The sequence below is a fragment of the Polistes canadensis genome, unplaced genomic scaffold (genome assembly GCF_001313835.1).
Source record: "Polistes canadensis isolate GaletaPanama2010 unplaced genomic scaffold, ASM131383v1 scaffold_142, whole genome shotgun sequence".
Lineage (NCBI taxonomy): Eukaryota > Metazoa > Arthropoda > Insecta > Hymenoptera > Vespidae > Polistes > Polistes canadensis.
Window position 1 is genome coordinate 145,540 of NW_014569689.1, and position 20,820 is coordinate 166,359.

The 20,820-nt window shown below is 35.8% G+C and overlaps 1 protein-coding gene across 2 annotated transcripts in view; it reads left to right on the plus strand.

Moving 5' to 3' along the window:
• The window catches only part of LOC106788515, a 52,437-nt gene extending 39,548 nt beyond the window's left edge, over nucleotides 1-12,889 (plus strand). For both annotated transcript variants that reach the window (XM_014751832.1, XM_014751833.1), the window contains exons 17-21: nucleotides 1,865-2,046; nucleotides 5,592-5,755; nucleotides 7,329-7,533; nucleotides 10,840-11,234; nucleotides 11,948-12,889. In XM_014751832.1, the coding sequence (XP_014607318.1) occupies nucleotides 1,865-2,046; nucleotides 5,592-5,755; nucleotides 7,329-7,533; nucleotides 10,840-11,234; nucleotides 11,948-12,359 (1,358 nt within the window). In that variant the 3' untranslated portion in view covers nucleotides 12,360-12,889. The remainder of the gene's footprint in view (nucleotides 1-1,864; nucleotides 2,047-5,591; nucleotides 5,756-7,328; nucleotides 7,534-10,839; nucleotides 11,235-11,947) is intronic.
• Nucleotides 12,890-20,820: the final 7,931 nt, after the last annotated feature.

The window sequence follows — 20,820 nt, forward strand, 5'->3', positions numbered from 1 at the left end:
CGTGTGTTTTAATGCTTTAGTTTTATCCTGCGTGCCGATCAAACGAACGAACGAACGAACGAAACGATTGCATTAGATAAAATAGATAGATCTATATATTTTCTTTACCGGATGTTCTTATAACACATTAACTGATCTATTTTCTTTTTTTTCTTCTTCTTTTTTTTTCTTTATCGTTCACAACCTATTTTCTATCGTTTATTTTTAATTGTAGATCATTCAACAACATACGTCCAAGTATATACGTATACCATTTTATTACTATTTATTCGAATAGAAAATCTCGTTCGGTTAATATAATGTGGGAAGAGGGTTATAAAGTGTTTTTTTTTTTTAAATCGTGAACGGTCAACCAATCAGGTATTTCTATTTTCGGGAACAGGTTTCTTCCTCCTTTCTTTTAGACCTCAACATTTTTCTTTTCTTTCTTATAGAATGAAATTTCGTCATCCTTGAAAACACCACTAACACCAACGATAATAAGATTTGATCCTTTATTTTTTTTTTCTTATTTCTTAAAAATACCTTTCGTGTTTCTTTGTGTCCCTTTCTAAGTGATAGGATTTAGGTCGATTTAGGAGAACAACGGGATTTTTATCTCATAGTTGTTTAATATATTAGAATGAGTGATTCATTTCTTAGAAAAATTTTTATTTTTTCTCAATATTTAGATTATATTTTGCCATATCGTAGGTTTGATTATTTATGAGAATGAATAATAATTGCTAGGTTTTCTCGTACACCAATAAAATATAATTTTTTACACCGAGTATTATAATAAACACCGCGAGAAATACACGGCTGTGTGTTTGCGGGTTATTCTTCTATGGTAAATGAAATAATCCGTACGGTTAAAAACTTTCTCTTAAAGAAGTCTTCGTACTCTCCTCTCTCTCTCTCTCTCTCTCTCTCTCTCTCTCTCTCTCTTACCTTTTTTTTTTCTACCTTCTTCATACGATCGGATAATGACGATGATATTTCTTTTTCTCATTCAAATATATATTTTCTCGATCGTTTACGATATCATTTCTCGTATGAGAGAGTAAGAGGAGGTGAAGAAGGAGGAGGAGGAGGAGGTGAAGGAGGAGGAAGAGGAGGATTTATCGATGCTCTGCTTGCGCATATGTTTATCGACGTTTAGCGATCTTTTCTTCTTAAGATGTATTGGTGAAAGTAAGCAAAGCAAGCAAGTCAAGCAAAGCAACGGAGTACGAGTAAAACAAATAAATAATCTTTGATGAAAGAAAAAAAGAAAAAGTCAACGATGATAGAAATTCATTGGTGACTAAATGGGTGGGGATAGGGGGGGTGAATGGGGGGAACTAAATGTATCGTCGAGCAAATAATTCAAGTCCGTTTAAAGATAATTATCGGTGATAAGAAGAATGAAACTTAGTTTTGAAATAATTGTTTTTTTTTTTGTTAGTAATATAATAGTTAGAAAAAGGAAAAGTAGGAAATAAATGAGGTCATGGAAGCCGCACATGCGATTCATCTTATGTATATACATATATATATATATATTAACTTACGTACTATACGTAGATATAAGCAGCTTGACCTTAAATATCTCGTTTATAACGAGGATGTCGGATTACCGTAGAAACCCATGTGTTGTTCATGGACAATAGGCAGTAGGTTGGTTGGTGGTCCCCCTTCTGTTCTTGGTGGTCAACAAGGACAAGTTTAAAATGCCGATTATAACTCCGGACAAACTGGTTGTACCTGTTATTATTGTACACCCCTGTTGTTTTTGTTGCACCAATTTCCTATCCGCTAACGTTGTACCGTTTCATCATTTTTTTTTTTCTAATTCTTATTTGAATTGTTTTCTTAATTTTCTTTTTATTTTCTTTTTTTCCAGGTGCAATAGAAAGATGGGAATCGTTAGCTTCCCGGGTGGAGGAAAGTCGAATGGCGAGTTCACTTCATAAGGAATTATCAGCTATGTTGTTGGAATTTAAAGCATCTCACGACAGGCTAATGGCTTACGAGATCGTATTGAAACAACCTCACGTTCTCGACGATCAAATTAATCGAATTACGGTGAGATTTTATTTTCAATTTCTTTTTTCGATTATTCATATTTTCCCTCCTCGGTTGAAATGATAATCGCAGTGTTCTTTGTTATCGACACTCGTCGGTAACAAGAGACGATTATTCTCGGTCGGTAATTGTGGACACCAGTCGGTAAATTATCAACGCCTGTCGGTAACTATAGATATCAGTCGGTAAATTATTAACGTCGCGGAGTCGGTAAAGTAGATTATTATAGATATTAGAAATATTACGATTAATTAAAATCACATCCCAATATTAATCGTACAATCCTAATTCTTTTACTATCATTCGTAACAATTCGTCACGTGTATTTTATAAAACGCACGACTTAAGTAGACTTCATAAAAATTCTTAAATAAAAAAGAAAAAAGGGGGTATCTCCATTTCTAGATACTTTTTTCGAGTATATCCCTCGTTATCGAATGTTCAATGGGAATTAGAAAAGAAAAAAGGGGGATAGATCGTGCCATCAAGAATATTGCAATTGCGTGCGAGCGTGTGTGTATAAAGGGGAAGAGGGTTGCTGGGGTGTGGTAAGAAGAAGAAGAAGAAGAGAAGAAGAGAGTGGTAAGAGAAATGTGGAGGTTGGGGGGGGGTGGAACGGAGGAGAGTAATAGGAGGAGAAGGATAGGCAAGCAATAAGAAAGTTAAGAAAGGGTGGTCGGTAGAGAAGCGAAGGAGTCTTCTCGTAGGGTTTCGACAAAGGGGCAGGCGGGGGGTTGAGGGGTGTGGGAAAGGGGGTTGGAAAGGAAGAAGAGGGTGGACTCTGTTTGATGGTAAAGCAAGAAGAAGAAGAAGAAGAAGAAGAAGAAGAAGGAGGAAAAAGGGAGGATGAGGATGCGGATGAGAAGAAGGAGGATGAGGAGGATGAGGAGGTGGAGGACGGTCAGGTGGCAAGCGAGGAGGAGGGTTGGAAAGAGAGTAGCGTAAAAGCGTAGTCGTGTCGCACGTACGCTCGTCTGACGGGAACGTGCTCGGCATTGGAATTCGCGAGTGAACGTCGCCGAACGTAGAACGTACAGCAGCTAGCTGCCTAGCATCATCCCCCGAGTTCGAGTTCCGCCAAACTCCCCCCTCTCCTTCCCTCCCTCGAGTTCCACCCTCCAAGCACCAACCCCAAAGTCAGGAAGGGAAGGTTTCGCGTCTACGTTGGCTTGGTGGCAGCCACCGTCGCGGACACCACCAGCCAGCACCACCCTCACAACCACCATCATCAGAAGCAGCATCCCCATTGCCACCCCCCTTGAAATTCTACCACCACCACCCAGTTCCACAATATCCTCCTCCTCCTCCGACATCCCTCTCTCGGCTTCATTGCGAAGACCAAACACATGCTTCCTATCTATCATCAAGATGTATTAGCGTCCAACATTTGCTGGCTGAACTCGTTGCCGTGCTGCATTATGCAGGAGGTGCGGTAGGCCACCGAAGACCAAGGAAGAAGATAGGGAAGAGAGAAAGGGAGGAGGAGGAGGAGGAGGAGGAGGAAGAGAAGTATCTTGACTTGAAGTTCTTTCTCATTTTTTACCTCTTATTCGGGAGTACTCTTTAATCGATGTAAATATGTTGTAGAAAAAGAATGAACAAGTATAGATAAGCATATTTAGTCTACAGTGTTGACATATACGGAAAGTTTATGAAGATTTTTCAATTTTGTAGGTGATTAAAGAATATTCGATAATTATTTCACGATACTACGTAATAATAATTCAATCGCATTCCCCGTACCACGTACGTATTTACGTACGCGAGTAAAACACGCGGATATGCATGCATACATGTGTGTGTGCCTCGTCGTCGTACGAACGTACAAACTTGACTTTGAAGTTGGCGACTGTTGCCACTTATTCGGTCCTTGTCCTTTGCTCGTGTTATTTTGAGCAAAGCATCGCGTGCCTTTATTCGTAGCGATCATTCCTCTCGTCTTGTCCCTTTTCACGAACGATAATGCCTGCTTGTTTTAAAAAGAAAAAGAAAGAAAGAAAGAAAGAAAGAAATAGAAAGAGAAGAAGAGAGAGGCCAACTACTCCTTGCTCCATTGCGTGTAAGATAGCACGTGCCAGCCAATTAAAATACTAGCAGAGGTTCTCCGTTCCACTTAACACCTCGCGCGATATTACGAGGCGTAAAAAGCTAATTCCCCGAGTTCGAAGGCGTACGTGACTCTCCCAGGGAGTGGAAAAAGATAGTATAAAGAAAAGAGACAGCAGAAATGGTGGGGCCCAGTGAGAGAGGGTGGGGTAGGGACAAGAGTGAGAAAGAGATAGTCAAACTGGTGGAACAGTGGCAGCCAGTAACAGTAACAGTAACAGCACCAGCAGCAGCTTCTCAACATGCAGCAGTCGAACGCGAGTCGGCCGTTTCTCGTGTATACTGAATTCGAATCAATTGATTGGCTGTTGATTGGAAATTGAATTAGATCGGAATGCGCGCGTCCGTAGGGTAGAGATCGGCTTGGTAAGTTCATGGTGGTACTGCTACTACTAGCTGCTACGTTACTGTGGTGGTAGTGGTTGTGGTGGTAGTTATGGTGGTGGTGGTGGTAGGATTTTACGAAAGGGGGACGCGATGCGAGACAACGGCTGTTTCTGCCTTTCGGATGCGCCACGAATATCAATGTGGTCTACTTTTCGAGCCTACTCTTTACCCCGTGGTGTCCACCAACCAACCACCACCACTAGCTCTCTCCTACTTCTATTCTTATTTTATTCGTTTGTTTTTATACATTTTGTACTTTTCTTATCATCTTCCTCACTTCGTTCCTTCCTTCCTTCTTTTTTTCTTTTCAAATTGATCTCGTTCTCTATCGTTCAACGATCCCCTTTAATACTCATAGTAATCTGCTAAAGGGAAATTACTTTGGTTAGAGATAGGCGAAAACTCATAGGAGTTTGAGAGGAAGGAAGACCTTGTCGTCTGAGTCGAGACGAAGGATGACCGCAAGGACACGAAGCTTTTACGAGCACTCTTGAGATCCTCATCCTCTCTCCTCTTCGAAATAGAGAAATGTAAAGAAGGAAGCATGAAGAAGAAGAAGAAGAACGAAGCTTTCATTTTTGTTTTCTTGCAAGGCAACACACCAGCTCATTTTCCAAACCTTCCCCGTTACAACACCTAACCCCAACTACAACAACCTCCTCCTCCTCCTCCTCCTCGTAAACTCGAGTTTATTTATGCGGCTCCCGTCGGTCGGTTTCTGCAGCAAGGAAAGAAAGACGACAGGGATAGGGAAAGGGAAAGGGACAGGGGTGACACAACGTGACATGCTTCCTTCATCGTCTATCTCGCTATCACCCTGAAACAACCCTTAGGATGCTAGAATCATCCTAGAACCACCCCCTACTCTCTTGTCCTACTTCTACCCCTACCCCTATACTCCAAAACCACCCTAACCTTTCTCCGTTCAATCTTGATAATCCACCTTCTTTATCAATACGTCAGGTGATCCTAACCGAACAACAACAACAATCAAAATTTATGTTATTCGATGTAATATTAATAATATTTTTCTTTGTATTTATGTTTATCAGGCCGAATTGATTTCACTAAGGGAACGGAAAGCTGCTATGCTCGCGTTAAATGTTTCCGCACATCGATTGATTACCGATTTGGGTGCTTCAACGTCTTTGATTTTTACCGCATTGAAAGACGGCGTTGCTGATCTCTACAGAGTTTGGGATGAGACCTTTCAAAGGTGAGTATATTTCTCAAATAAATGAAAAAGAAGAAATCTGAGGTGTAGGAGAAGTTGAATAAGACTACTATTCCCTGTTTTTTCTATTCTTTTTTCAATAACCCACTTGCTGGTGATACTACTAACTCATACAACGATCTTAAACAAATATTGTGAGAGATAATGAAGCCTTGAGAACAAACATCATGGTGTGTAACGTTCTTACACACATACACGAGAGAGAAAAAGAGAATACTAGTAGTAGTAGTAGTAGTAGTAGTGATGGTAACATGTTCGTTCACTTTGGGATTTTGAGACCCGTGTCATGGGATTATTGGCTTTAACACAGGGATCGCGAGTTTAATCATGGGCCTATCCTCGGGCCGAATTGAGGATCTATTAGAAAAGTCACGTCGAACTTGTCTAAGAAAAAGAGAGTCTATTATTTTATCGATAATTCGTTTGGAAAAAAGAAAACATTTAAAAATATCCTTAGATATTGCGAGTATTAGTTATGGGGATGGTGGTGGTGCGTGTGTGTGTTCGTTTCGATGGAATTCGAAAGTGATTTATTCTCTCTCTCTCTCTCTTTCTCTCTCACCCATACATGCTGAAGCTGTTTCCATGAACTTTAGTCATCCTCCTCCCTTCTCTCTTTCCGGTGCTAGGGATTTGGCTGGAAAAGAGAAGAAGGGGCTTGGTTCGTTCGTTCGTCAGTGACCCACTGGGTTTAACCGAGGTCAATTCCATCCCTCGACTGGTCTCTGTCACCCCCTTTCTCTCTTTCTGTTTCTCGTGTCCCAGGAATTTCTATTCCTCTTAGGGAGAGAGATCACACAGTGGCCGATGGTAGTGTGATGGTTATGGTGGTGGTGGTTATTCTCGTGGTATGGCGTTTAAATTGTCCGTCGGCTGATATTAAGCACTTTACGATTGCGCAAGAACGTGCCTCTAATTGTTCTTTCCTTCCTAACGCGGATTATTGTTCAAACCACCCCCTTGCAACGTGAATAATAATAATAATAGTAATAATAATAATAGAGGTGTAGTTCACTTTCTATCTTTTTTCGTGTTGCGTTATTAATCAGAAACGTTTTTTCTTCTTCTCGAATTCTGCTTCCGGGCCCTTTTCTCTCTCTCTCTCTTTCTCTTTCTCTTTCTATTTTATTTCTTATCCGATCGAGAGATTTCATATCAAGTAGGGTTCACCGTTCGATTTATTCCTGTCTTGACTTATGTATATAGATGTTACATTTGAGAGCTTCCTTCAAAGGGGGTTGAGAAAGAAAGAGAGAGAGAGAGAGAGAGAGAGACTAAAATGTTTTTATTTGCCAATAGCGCCGTTGGCAAGGAACCACCAAATAATTCGGACGACGTTTCCTTCTACTCCCGATGTTTGCTCCTCGGCTTTACCACATTTCCACTTTTTATTATGTTTACCTGTCAGATTCTCTCTCTCTTCTTTCTTTTCTTTTTTTTTTATCTGAGAAAAGATCACTGCTAACCACTCGGACTTATATTCTTCCCCTCTTCTCTAATCTTTGTTCTTTTTATTTATATTTTTCTTTCTTCCTTTTTTTCTCTCTTCTTTTAGAGGAAATCAACGATTGTGTGCTCTTCAAACGGTTCAACAGTTCAACGTACGCCTTTCGGAACTTCAGTGTGATTTGCGCAGAGACAAGGATACATTAGCAGTATTGGATGTTGCATTGCAAGCTGGTGCTACTTCGGAAGTTGCATCTTCCGTACGTCACGTGGCACGCCTTTTGTCGGAGAAACAAGAAGTAGTTCATTCTCAGGTAAGCAAACAAACAAACAAACAAACAAACAAGCAAAGTAAAGCAAGCAAAGTAAAGTAAAGTAAGAATCAAATACGATTCACGATATATTCGTATGATTATCAAATGTTCTAACCGTTTCATTTTTATTTCTCTTCCCTAAAATTCGGGGGGTTGAACCACCTTCTCCTCAGTCGCTGGGGTCGCAAGATTCAAGGGTCATGCTTGACTCCTAAAGAGGAATAAGGAATGAGGATGCTTAAAAAAGGGGGTTTTGGGGTTCCTTTGACGCATGACACTTGTCGATATCGTGTCTCGGTTAAACGCCGTCTCGAACACCCTCCTCTCCCCAAGATTCTCACCCCTTCTCTATCCCCTTCTTCTTCTATTCCAACCATATCCGTCTTGTATTTGCATATAAAGTAAGCCCTCTCACTTTCCTTCCTTCTTTCCTTATGCCTTGTCAAGAAGATGTACTGCCCAAGATACCCACCCCCACCCGTGCCGTGCTTTCTTCTTTAACCCCATAGGAGTAGGGGCCAAACCCTTTAAATTTATAATGAAAATCTTACTAATGTAGGTCACACATCAAAGAACCAGATCCAAATTTTTCCCACTCGTCAGGTGTGTTACGTTTATCACTTAACCCTTTGAATGTTAAGTTGATACGTGTGTTTATCAATGTGAATTTAAAATAATGTAATATTGTTGTTGTTGTATTTTATCAGATGAAAATAATATTGTTAGGAAAACATTAATTGTAATTATTGAATTAATACACATTAATAATCAGAAATCACTTCAGTTAAAAGTATTCAGCACTCAAAGGGATAAAAATGTATAAACGGTGTTACTTGCGTTACTCTGTTAAGTGGTAGTGGTGGTGTTAGAGTTGTTGTGTAGGTAAGAGGAGAAAGAAATGAAAGAAAGAAAGAAAAAGGGCACTAAAAAAAAGTAGAGGGATGAAAGAAGAAGAAGAAGGTAGTAGTAGTAGTAGTAGTAGCACACGGCACGTCTGGTCCGACGATTTCCAATTGTCCCGGTGCTCATTTCGTCTGTCAGGAAGACGTACGACTCGCGACACAATACACCCTCCTCGATCCTTCTACCCTCTTTCCTAGTGTCGCTGTTGTGTTACTGTTACTACTACTACTACTACTACTATCAACTATTACACGAATACTTTTACACCCATTTGGTTGGTGGTGAGGTGAAGTGAAGGGGCTAGGTAGTAACAACCGGAGAGCATACTTTTAACGTATTCAAACTCAAGTCAAGATGGAATACGTTCCAACAGAGTTTCTACTTTCACCGATCCTACTGTACTCGAGGGGATAATTTCATGCACTCGCTCGGCATTACATCTTTTTCTCTTATTTCCCTCTTTCTCATTCTTTCTTTCTTTCAAGCACTGATGTGAAAAAAAAAAGAAAGAGGGAGTAGCAGGAGTAGCAACGAGCAGCTAAAGGTAAAAAAGAAAAAAAAGGGAACGATACAAAGAAGAAAAAAAGAAAAAACAAGTTGTGTTTCGCTGCTACCTTTTCTCTCCGCGGAAACGCGGATATAAATTTTGATAGGCGTTAAATAAAAGATCAAGTCAGTCGGTTCGGGGGAGGTTCAGGGGGTGGGTGGTGGTGATGGTTTGCGCATGTGTGTTACAGTAGCAAGAAGAGTTTTCTTTAGCAGAAGATACTACACCTTAGCTAAAGGAAAAGAACTTTTTCGAATGTTGATCCTTCGATGGTGTCCAGGGTCTGGCCAGAGTAACACGGGGGTGGGTGGGTTGGTTGCGTCGGCCATCTCAGAGGAGGAACCCGCACCCCAGGGGAGCTTGGATCGTTAATCGCCCGAACGATTCTCTTTCGCATCACGTACCGGAGTGGTCCGTGGAATCAGCGTAAAAATACAAATTTAATAACGTCCGCGGAAGGCGCCCCGGAACATTCTCTTTCTCTCTCTCTCTCTTTCTCTTTTACCATCCCTGTTGGTTGGTTGGTTGTACTGGGTCGTCCCTGTTGCGAAAAGCATCATCCTTTATTCTTCTTTTTACCTTTACGGTTTTACTTTTTTTTTTTCTGTTTCTTTTACTGCGTCCTCGGTCAAGGACAGGAAAGAAGAAGATGGAAACATCAGTGAGAACTGGACACGTTGTTGTAGTCGTCGTCGGGTGTGTGTGTCCAGCAGTTCCGTTCTGTCTTCTTCCTGGTTTTTTTTCTTTTTTTTTTTTTTGTTCCTTCTTGTTTTGTCTCTCAGCCCTTCCGCGTGTCTTTGAGACATAACTGGAAATGATCCCTGCATCTCTTGACTTTTATATGTAGTATTTGTCATATATATATATATGTGTATGTATGTATGTATTCTGAATGTATGGGTTTAAGTGTGTTGTATGTGCGTATATACATATATAGGTTAGCTCGGAGTTTGCTACTTGGTATGCGGATCGCGCTTTTCATTACCGGAGGCTCGTTCCCTCCGTCTCTGCTGCTGCAAACAGCCTAAATCTACCTCCTCTCTCTTCCTCCCTACCCCCCACCCTCTTTCTCCCATCTCTCTTACTCCCCCTGTCTCACTCTCTCTCTTTCAGTATCACCCTTCCTCCCCATCTTTTTCCACCACCACCCGCCCCCACCATTCGTTCGTGTCTCCACTTCGTTCTCATTTGTATTTTTGGATTTCAACGTTTGAGAACGCGAACGAACAATTTCCTGGATTAATTCGTCGACTTGGAAGTCGTGAACGAATTATCGCAATTTCTTTTTGTTCTCCCCCCACCCTCCCCCACCACCCCTAAATGTTTTACTATCGCTGAGAAGAGAGAGTGTGTGTTTACTTGCTTGCTTGCTTGTTTTCCTATGAACAAATGTTCGAAGGATATGAATTTGTTTGTTTCGTTTGCAATTAAATATGATATTATTATTAATTATATCGTTTAAAAAATATCAGTAGAAAATATTTAGGTACAACTGAACAAACTTTTGTTCAGTTATTATAAAAAGTTATATAAAAAGGTATCTTAGGGAATTTGGACATATCAAAAGAAATAGAACTTCGTTTTGATAACGTTGGACGTTTCGTCCCTTTATTGGGACTTCTTCAGCAACTTAATCTCTAAAGTTCAGCGTCTTTTTTTTATTTAAGCAGACATACATTTTTTTTTGATAATATTCAAAACACTATACATCTCTACACTTCGTTAAGTCTTGATCCGTTGTTCAGTTATTTGATTCGAGGATTATGCGATACCTTTAAAAAGATGTACAACACTTAAACGATCCCGATTAGTTACACATTTTTAAGGAAAACAATATTTTTCTTGTTGATTTTCAGAATGATACTGTGATAATGAACGATGCTACGATCGTTGAAGTAACCGGTTGTCCATTGGCAAAGTTCACTGATCAACAATCAACTACTCTGTTGAGTCAAGAAGGTGGTTCATTATCGGACAGTGGAATATCCGATAGTGGTAGCGAACAGGAACTTAGCGAACGGGAAAGAAGATTGGCTGCGCTTCGCCGTTTAACACGTAGCTTGGAAAATCAATTGGATCCAGGTAGCGAAGCATTGGCCGAACTTTGGAAAAGGGTCGAGGACGCTGAACGCGAGTTACGCGATCTGCAAAAACAGTGTCGCGAATTGATCGTTCGTACTGCAGCCAGCGTTGAAAGTCGTACCGTTAAAAGGATGATGGTGGTTGGTCAACAACATCATTATCGTAACGAGTAAGTGTTCAGAAAATTTCAATCATCAATCCTTTCGTTATGATACACATTAACACGAAACAAACCCCCCTTCCTCTGTTATTCTCTGAATAGTTTGAAAACAACCCGGTTAGTAAGGGTTTTTGTATGTAGGACTCGTACGTGGTGTTGTTAGTAACGAAAGGGTTGTCAAATAATGCACACCTAATACCAATCCCCCCCCAACCCCCAGTGTTAATAGAATCCATCCAGATGAAACAAGATTGTCCTTATCCAAACGATCATCTGTCCAACTTAGTTAAAACTCCATGAAAAGGATCCAAGAACAATCCTGGTAACAGAATTTATTATCCTTGACTTGTTGTTTTTTTGTTCTCTTCGTTGTCTTATTAAAAGTTTGTTACTTGTGTAAGTAGTAGTAGTAGTAGTAATATCACACTTATACTTACCTATTCGTTTTTCCTTGTTCCCTTTTTATAGTCTCGTTTAATCGGAGTAAGAAAATAGGTTCATTTGAAGTAGGTGCAAAAGACATTTGGCACGTCGTGTAAGGCTCGTAAAAAAAGTGATAAAAAGGTTTCCTTTGTAAGATTCGAAAGTGTGTTCAGATCTCCAGACCAAAAAGAAAAAAAAAAATAAAATACTCTCACTCTATACGAGATCAGTAAAAAATGAAGTTTCAGTTTGTCATTATCATTCTTTTTTTGTTTCTTTGTTTGTTTCTCTATTCATAGCAAACGGAAAAAGGCATCATCCGCTAACGGTGAGAAGAACATTGACGACGAGGAAGATGACGATGATTCGATTAAAGATCAATCAGAAATGGAATCCGCTTATCATCATCATCATCATCACATTGGTGGTTGTGGTAGTAGCAGTGGTGGTGGTGGTGGTGGTGGTGGTGTTATCGGAGCTGGTGGATGTAGGACCAAATCCGAGGACATTGGTGATCCGGAAAATGAACCGGACATACCTCACAGTTGGATATGGCGTATACTGAGGGCTGCCTTGCCCTTTCAGTTGGCTCTAGTCGCTTTATTCTGTGCCGCTTGTCTTCTCGAACCACATTGCTGCGAAGCTGCTAACACCCTCAATCTTTCATTGACACCGCAGCTTCGTTACGTCAGAGGACCCCCACCAGTGTAAATAAAAAAAAAAAAACAAAAAAATGGTTCCTGCCCATTTCGATTATTCGGCAGATTCCGTTACTGCACAGATTATTATGTTTACGTTTGATCGCGTATGTATGCGTGTAGGATGTATGGATGTATGTATGTATGTTTATGCATTTTTCTACGAGTCACATGATGTTTGCTCGATGACACTGCCTGCCCCCTCAATCGTTCGTAACTCTATCGACAGCTGATGATTATTTTCTTTTCTAGTTTACGCACGTACTCTCTTCGCTATTTATTTTTTGTTTTGTTAATATATATGCATTTTATATATGTCCGTTGTTTCATTTGTACCGTGTGTGTTTGTCTTTTCACTGCCAATCGTTCGGAATATTTTCATTACGCTCAAATTAAATTAAAATTACGCGAAGCAGATGACAACTGGAAAAGAAGGGTTGTATTTGTTACAAAAAACGAACAAATGATTTACAAATTTTATTTTTTTTTTTATTCGTTCAAATAAAATTCTTTCGAGTTACGACGATCGAGCACCACATGTGTATTTTTTTTTCTTTTTTTTTTTTTTTTTTTCAATGTGTATATTAGAATTAGTAAGTATAGTTTATATAAGAACGATTATAAATCGTTAAACATTTTCTCACGAAAATATTAATTTGATATGATTGATATACAATGTATATATTTATATATATATAAAAAAATATATACACACGCGCGCATATATATGCGCGTGTGTGTAAATGTTACGCGAAATGTATTCGGGGATGAATACGAGGAAGAATATTTTTTACAGACGACCGGTCATTTGAAAAACAATATGGCGGATTTAAAATCGCCAATGAGAATAAGACTAATGAAGTTAGCAAAATGATTAAAATGATCATAATGATCGATTGAATTATTACAGACCGGGTATATTTAAATGATAGAATTTCATTAACAATTGTTTATTTTTTATTGTTAGAAGAAGAAGAAATATATAAATATAAATATAAATATATATATCTATATATATATATATATATTTATTGATAGACAAATGGCGAACCAAAATGGCGGCCTAGTAACATAACCTCCGAATTTTAATGGCGAGGATTTCTTTTTAATCGAACGATTAAAAGAATTAACAATATGGGAAGATGACTAATCGAATATTATAATGTTCGATTTCGACTGACCAGTATTGTATGGAGTATTTACAGATTAAAATCTTGTCCTTATAATGGAAACAAAGATTTGAAGAATAAAAAAAGACGTAGAAGAGGTTATATTCGTCCTCTGTGTTGATGAAAGAGGAAGTTCACGAAGTAGAAGAAGAAGGAGACTAAAAAGATAAAGAAAAGGAAAGAAAAGAAAAGAATAGAATAGAAGGAAAGAAGTTTTAGAAAGGGGAAAAAGAAAGTATGGTAGTTAAACCGATTTTGTTCCTTCTTTTACACTGTGTCACGTGATACGGAAACAGTTACAGAATTGGAAAGTAGACTGATTCTTTTTGATAATAAAAAAACATTTGAAGGAAGAATCAGATATTGAGAATGGAGATAGAAAGATAGAAAGATAGAAAGATAAAAAGATAGATGATGATGATGTGAGTTTAATTGAAGATAACGGGAATAAGTCGTTCTCCCGATCGGTAATTTTTATTTTTATTTTTTGTTCGTTTGTTAATTACCGTCTAGATTTACACCGAACCATAGGTTATTAGGGGTGGTAGGTGTTGTGTGTGTATGTATAACATATATACGTATTTGTACGTGTAGGTTGTGTTAGAAGAGAACGGATGATCTCCTCCCGTCGCCATTTTTATTTTTCGTTATCATCGCGCACACGAAAAACTTTCATCACGTTTTTCTCATTTATTTTTTATTTTTATTTTTTTTGTTTAAATACAATTTTCGTTCCTAGCCATAGAAGAAGAAGAAGAAGGGTGTTTTCATCCCCCTTAAAATTCGAATTAGGTCGGAAAACGATGAGTGCCAAAAATTTCCGAACGCTAATTAATTGTAGGAACTCGTTAGTATCGTGAATTCCTTCGTCAATTTTTGTTTTTGTGTTTTTTTTTTATTTTATTGTAACAATAAGATCTAATGCGACGTATAAAATGAGGAACAACGTGATCTGAAAATGATTGGATTGTTCTTTTTTTTTGTTTCTTTTTTTGTTCTCTTTTTTATGTTTTTTTTTTAAGATTACTTTCACTGCTATCGAAGAAGAAAAAAGGAAGAAGCAGTAGAAAAAGAATTGCAATTGAAAAAGAAGATTGTCTATTAAAATAAAAGAGAAAAACAAACCTTTTATTTGGATGTAAAAAATTATTATACAAGATTTTAGGATGATTGATTAGAGCAACCGATAACGAGGATCTATATTAATTTGTTTTTTTTTTATTTTTTTTTAGATGGATGCACAATAGTGCATCCTGAATTAATTTTCGTACTTTTTTTTTTCTTTTTATGCAGTGATCGAATTCACAAATTTGTTATAAGAAGAAGAAGAAGAAGAAGAAGAAGTAGAAGAGAAAAGGGAAGAAAATAAATAAATAAATAATTAAATAAATATATAGAACAATTTTGCTGTGTTTTTTTAAACAGTGAAAGTACGTAACCGAAAAATCGGTTGAATTCGCGTGTTTTTTAAAATACGCAAAAAACAAATAAACAAATTAAGAAAAAGAAAGATTCGTCAAAGACGTAAAACAAAATGGGGAGACTACCGAACGAACGTGTCATCATCGCTTCGTGCACACACAAACGAGCTTTTTTATACAGGGTGAGTTGAATTGTTGTTACTCGTATCTAAGTATCGAGAAGAGAGCAAAAAAAAAAGAAGAAGAAAAGAAAAATTGCAATTGCATTTAAAGAAAAATAACGGTGACCTAAAATACGCGCGTTTACACGTGATGAGTGTTTCGAAATCATTTTCATACTTTTAAATGAAGTTACGTGTACGTGTGCGTGTATGTGTTCCGAATAATTCTGACTCGCCCTGTATTTTTTGTTTTTCCTATTTTTATTTCGTACCACACGTAAGGAATAGAAGGATTGTCATCCAATCATCGATCGTGTCTTTTATTTAATTTTTTTTTTTTTTTTTAAATGTTTTTTTTTTCTCTTTAAACGATACAACACGACGAAACTAAATATTCAAATAAAATGATCTTTCATTTCTCTAACGAACGAACGAAACACGAAAAACAAACCAACGTCATTCAAACGTTGATTACACATGATTTAAATTATAATAATAATAATAATAACAACAAACGTATTACGTATACGTATGCCTTGCTTACCGTGTAAGCGTATATACTTAATATACATATGAGTGTGTGTGTTTTGTGTATTTAAACAAAATAAAATTAAAAAAAATATAAAAAAAAAACCATAAAAATAAAAAAGAAGAAGAAGATGATGATGATAATGATAATGATGATGATAATGATGATGATGATAATGATGATAAAAAGAAAAAGGTGAATGGGGGTGAAAAGAAACAACCACGGCGTGGTGGTGGTGGTTGGCAAATAAAAATGTTTGCTAATTCAAACGCTCCTGCGACGAATATAATTAATTAATTCACATTTAATTAATGAATTAATTAATCTCTAAATAGAGAAACGACCTGTTGCTGCGACTATACTTAAATGAATAATCGACTTGTGGTGGTTGGTGCATATTAGCACCCCCTACACTCTTCTTAAACATGTGTTTTATTATTACAAACAAATACGTAAGCGTTAAAAAACAAAACATCGTTTTAACGACTGCATATAGCTAGCAATGCATTTTTTTTTAATTAATTTTTTTTGTTTTCCCCATAAGAACAAATCATTCGTGTCGATTACATCGATCATTTTAATCGAGTACACACACACGATGTTTGGTGTCTTTAAAAGAAGAAATGAAATAAGAAGAAGTAAGTAAGAAACAAAGAAAGAAAGAAAGATAAACATGATTTTACATCAATCAATGAATGAATGAACGAACGAACGAAACTATACCCAACCAACCCCCATAAGAGAAAGGGGGTTAAGGGAACGTTTTCGAGGGATTAATAATTGACGAATTTGTGTTCGTTATTAAACGAACAAATCGATGATCTATGACGATGGATCTATATAGATCTCGTGGCTCTTGTACATTTATGATTTCAAATAATACTTGTACTACGAAACGAGAGTTGGGAAGGAGTTTTTTTTTTTTTTTTTTATTCATTATCCTTCTTGTTGTTCTCCTTCTTCTAGGATAGGGGGACGGGGGATGGGATTATTAAAACGACGAAGTGTATGAACAAACGAGAAAAATTACAAAAAAAAAAACAAAAAGAAATAAATAAAAGGAAGAAAAAAAAAGAAATTGAGAGAGAGAGAGAGAGAGAGAGAAACGTTGAATGTACGAAAATTTAAAGGGAATAAACAAATTGTTGTTTTTTAAAGGTAATTAATGATCGATTGTCAAAACAAGGATTGCATTTTTTTTTTTTTTTTCTATTTCATTGGAAATCGTTCGATTATATTTTTTTTACATTCTATTCGAATGTTTATTTTTTATTTTTCATATTTTCATTTTTTTTGCGTTTTGTGTGTTTTAATTTAAATCCCAGGAAGAGCTTTTTTGTTTTCGTCTGTCATCCTTTTTTTTTTTCGTTTTCATCGATTTTCTCTCATTTTCCATTTCATCGATAATAAAATAAGCGGAATGTACGAAGGTGGGTTGAAAAGTATTATCGAGTCTCGACGAATATAAAACAAAAATCTTTTATTTGAAAAATAAAAAAGAAAAGAAAAGAAAATTAAAGTGAGTTAGTTTGAAAACCTTCCTTGTGGTTTTTATGTCAGGCTCAAAACTTTTCAACCGATCCGTATATTTACGGAGAAGTAAGGGTAGATATTATGAAACAAAAGAAAAAACAAAAAAAAAAATCATAATAATTATAATGGAAAAAAAAAAAGAAAACAAAAAAAAAAGAAGAGAAATATTATCCTCTTAAAAAATGCGCTTTTTACTTCTCATTTATTAACATTCATGATACATGTATAAAGTACCTGAGAAATCAAAATAATAATAATACTATTATTATTACTATATTATTATTATTATAATTATTATTATTATTATTACTATTATTGTACTTTTAATGATAATAACGCAGTATCTCTCTCTTCGCTTGCATTCAAGACGATGCATTTTTTCGTTTTAATTTTTGGTTTTTTTTTAATTTTTATTTTATTTTTTTTTTTTAGAGTAAAAGGACACTCACATTTTTTCGTTTAAAAATTTTTAAACGAAATCCCACGATTGTACGATCGACGACGAATGTAAATGTAACGATCGTAATCGTGTTTTCACGCATACAAATTTTCTTCCCTAAAAAAGGACAAACAAACAAACAAATAAAAAAAAAGGAGAATATAATTATTATTATGAAAAAATAAAAACGCAAAGTAAGAGAATAAAGGGGAATAAAAATATTTCGACTGTGCGTAGGTGTCTACAAGTTTTTGTGCTTTTTATTATTATTATATTACCATTTTTTTTTTTTGTTTTAATTACGATTTATACCATCCGTTTTTTTAGAAATTTAACTTTTTCTGTCCTTGCTGTAATTGTCCAATTTTTTTAAATATTTTCTTTCTTTTTTATTTTCAATTAGGAAAAACCTGTAGACAAAAACCACCCCACACGGTCTTCTTAGTTTTGTTTTTACTGAGAAATCATACTTAATGATTGTTTTTTTTTTTTTCTACGACTTGAAAAGGACGGGTGTTTTTTTTTTTTTAGAATTACATTAGAGTTACATATTTTCAAGATCAAACATGTGTATGTCGTGTCGAATAATTCGATTCGTTGGTTTGCTGTAATGGAAATTTATTCGAAAAAAAGAAAAATCTAAAATAAAATAAATTTGTTTTTTAAGATTTCAAGAGTATACGAATAAAAAAAAAAGTGAGCATAGAAACAATCAAACAATGAATAAACTCTGGCTGACCGACTAGTAGGATTGTTCTTACACGAGATAAAAAAAAAATATATATATATAAATAAAAAAATAAGAAAAAAAAAATAAAACACTTTTATACTGATCATTTTCAGTGTACTATAAGAAGCTTGGTTTTATTTGTACCTGTGTGATTTGGTAATGGAAAATGTACTTGTGTGTGCTTAATGAAACAAATTGAAAAATAATTATTAATTATTTCGTTTTTTTTTTTTAGTAAATGAATTCGATTTATTCGAATGGATGAAAGAAAAAAAAAGATAGTTGCAAGTTTCGATGATTAATTTGGTTATTTCGTTTTCGCATACGAATGATTTTTCATTGCACAGTCCACATAGAAATGAATGAACATCGAATTTAGCACTTTTTCTAGTGATATACACTCTATCTTGAAATAATATTTGAATTGTAAAAGAAAAAAAATTAGTGCCGAGTGAGAGAGACATATATTATTCGCATTTACGAAACACATTGTGTATTTGTATTTCTCTCGGCACACTTGAAATAAAAATAAAAATTTACAAATTCTTTATCCAGGAGGATTTTTTTTTTTTAAACAAGGAAAACCCGGATCCAATCAAAACAATTCTATCCATTGTATTTCCATCCAATTCCAATGAAAAAGAAAAATTTCATGAAAAAAGAAAATAGAAGAAATCGAAAAACAAATAATTGTGAACGTTTCTTCAAGTAATATTAATTAAAACAATTTTCAATGACAAAAGTTGATAAAACATTAGACAATTCTTTAAAAAAAAATACAATAAATTTATTAATTACTATAATTGTGAAATTAGAGATTAACTTACGAAAATATTTCTGAAATAAGTTTAACCAAATGTTGTATACAAAGTTAATTAATTAATTATTATTATTTCATATATTAATAATATAAATGCATATATTTAATTAATTTATATAAATAATATATATATAATTAATTAATTATTATTAAATCATTGCACAATATTTTGATATAATATTATCGTAATATTAATGAAATTAAAACGATCATTAAAATAAAGATATAAAAATAAATTAAATAATAATAAACAATAATAGAAAGAATAGAAAATAATTCTACTTAGAAAATGAAATAAAATCAGTCATGTGAGATAGAAGAAGAAGAAGAAGAAGAAGAAGAAGAAGAGTTGCGGTACGTTTAGTATTAAAATTAGTTAGTCATTGAAAGTGCTTAGTCGAATGAAGAAGAAAATGGAAACTAGAGAGAGAGAAAGAGATAGAGAAACGTAATCGTGCAAGTGCATCTTCTTCGATAATAATTCACTGACGATTGATATAGCGGTACGATGATTGCGATGTTCCCAAGTCCGATCTTGGCGGCTTTACTGAAGTCGATACGAACCATCGGATACGTTTGAGGTTAAAGGGCAAGCCCGCTATATCATTACGACTCACACCTGTACCTACAGGTAGGTTGCGCCAATGCTTCTTCCCCTTATATTTCCAAGCGGAACCGCTAAATAAATTATTATTACCATTACTACGCGCCATAGATTTCCCGCATAATCATTTCGCATATCATTCTCTCATATTATTATTATTATTATTATTATTTTCAATGTTTTTGTCATTCCGATAGGTTAAAACATTTATTTTCTATTTTTACATTATATCCTATTTTCTTCTCCAATTCTTATTAAACGATTTACAAATCTATTGTTTTTTAATATTAAGTTAGTCAAATTATTGTTAACTTTCGTTAAAATGTAAATCAAATGAATTTAACGAAATTCTGATTAGCACGAGGAGATTAATTTAAATCAGATTTTGTGGGGATTCATTTTGAATGTGTTAATGATTGTTACTTTTTTTTGTTGTTCTTTTAATAGAAAATTAACGATTGAAGTGTGTGTCGAGGGTGGATCACGAAGTACGTTTTGTAAAGAGTGCGCAAACGAGTTTGACTCGTTCCTTGTTCATGCACTAATTTGTAATTTACGAGAGTAAAGTGGTGGAACGTTAGGAGGGAGGAGGGGTGGCGGAGAGGGGGGGGGAAGGGTTATAATATGCGAGTAAACGTTAACGCCAGCAAATGAGCTGAGACAAGATGTATTATTTTTTTCTTTCCTTTACGTGCTTGCTTGCTTGCTTGCCCTCAACCAACCAACCAACTCGGTTCTATGACTCCTGTGGGGTTCTTTTAACCCTTTCCCTTTTTTTTCCACCAATTCTTTGTCCTTTGCTTCGCTTATTTTTCCACCACCACCATCAGCACCACCACCATCATCACCAGCAGTAGCAGCAGCAGTATCGTCACTACCCTTGCTTGGTTTACTTCTACCTTCGTACGAAGACGAAAGGGTTGAGAAGAAGACAGAAAAAGAAAGAGAGAGAGAAGGGCTGAGAACTGTAAATTACCAAGAGGGCATTTTGATTAAATTTTTTATTGCTCCTTCTAAGGCGTGCACAACCTGCTGATTTAACGATCGCGCTTCGTAAGTTTTATAGTC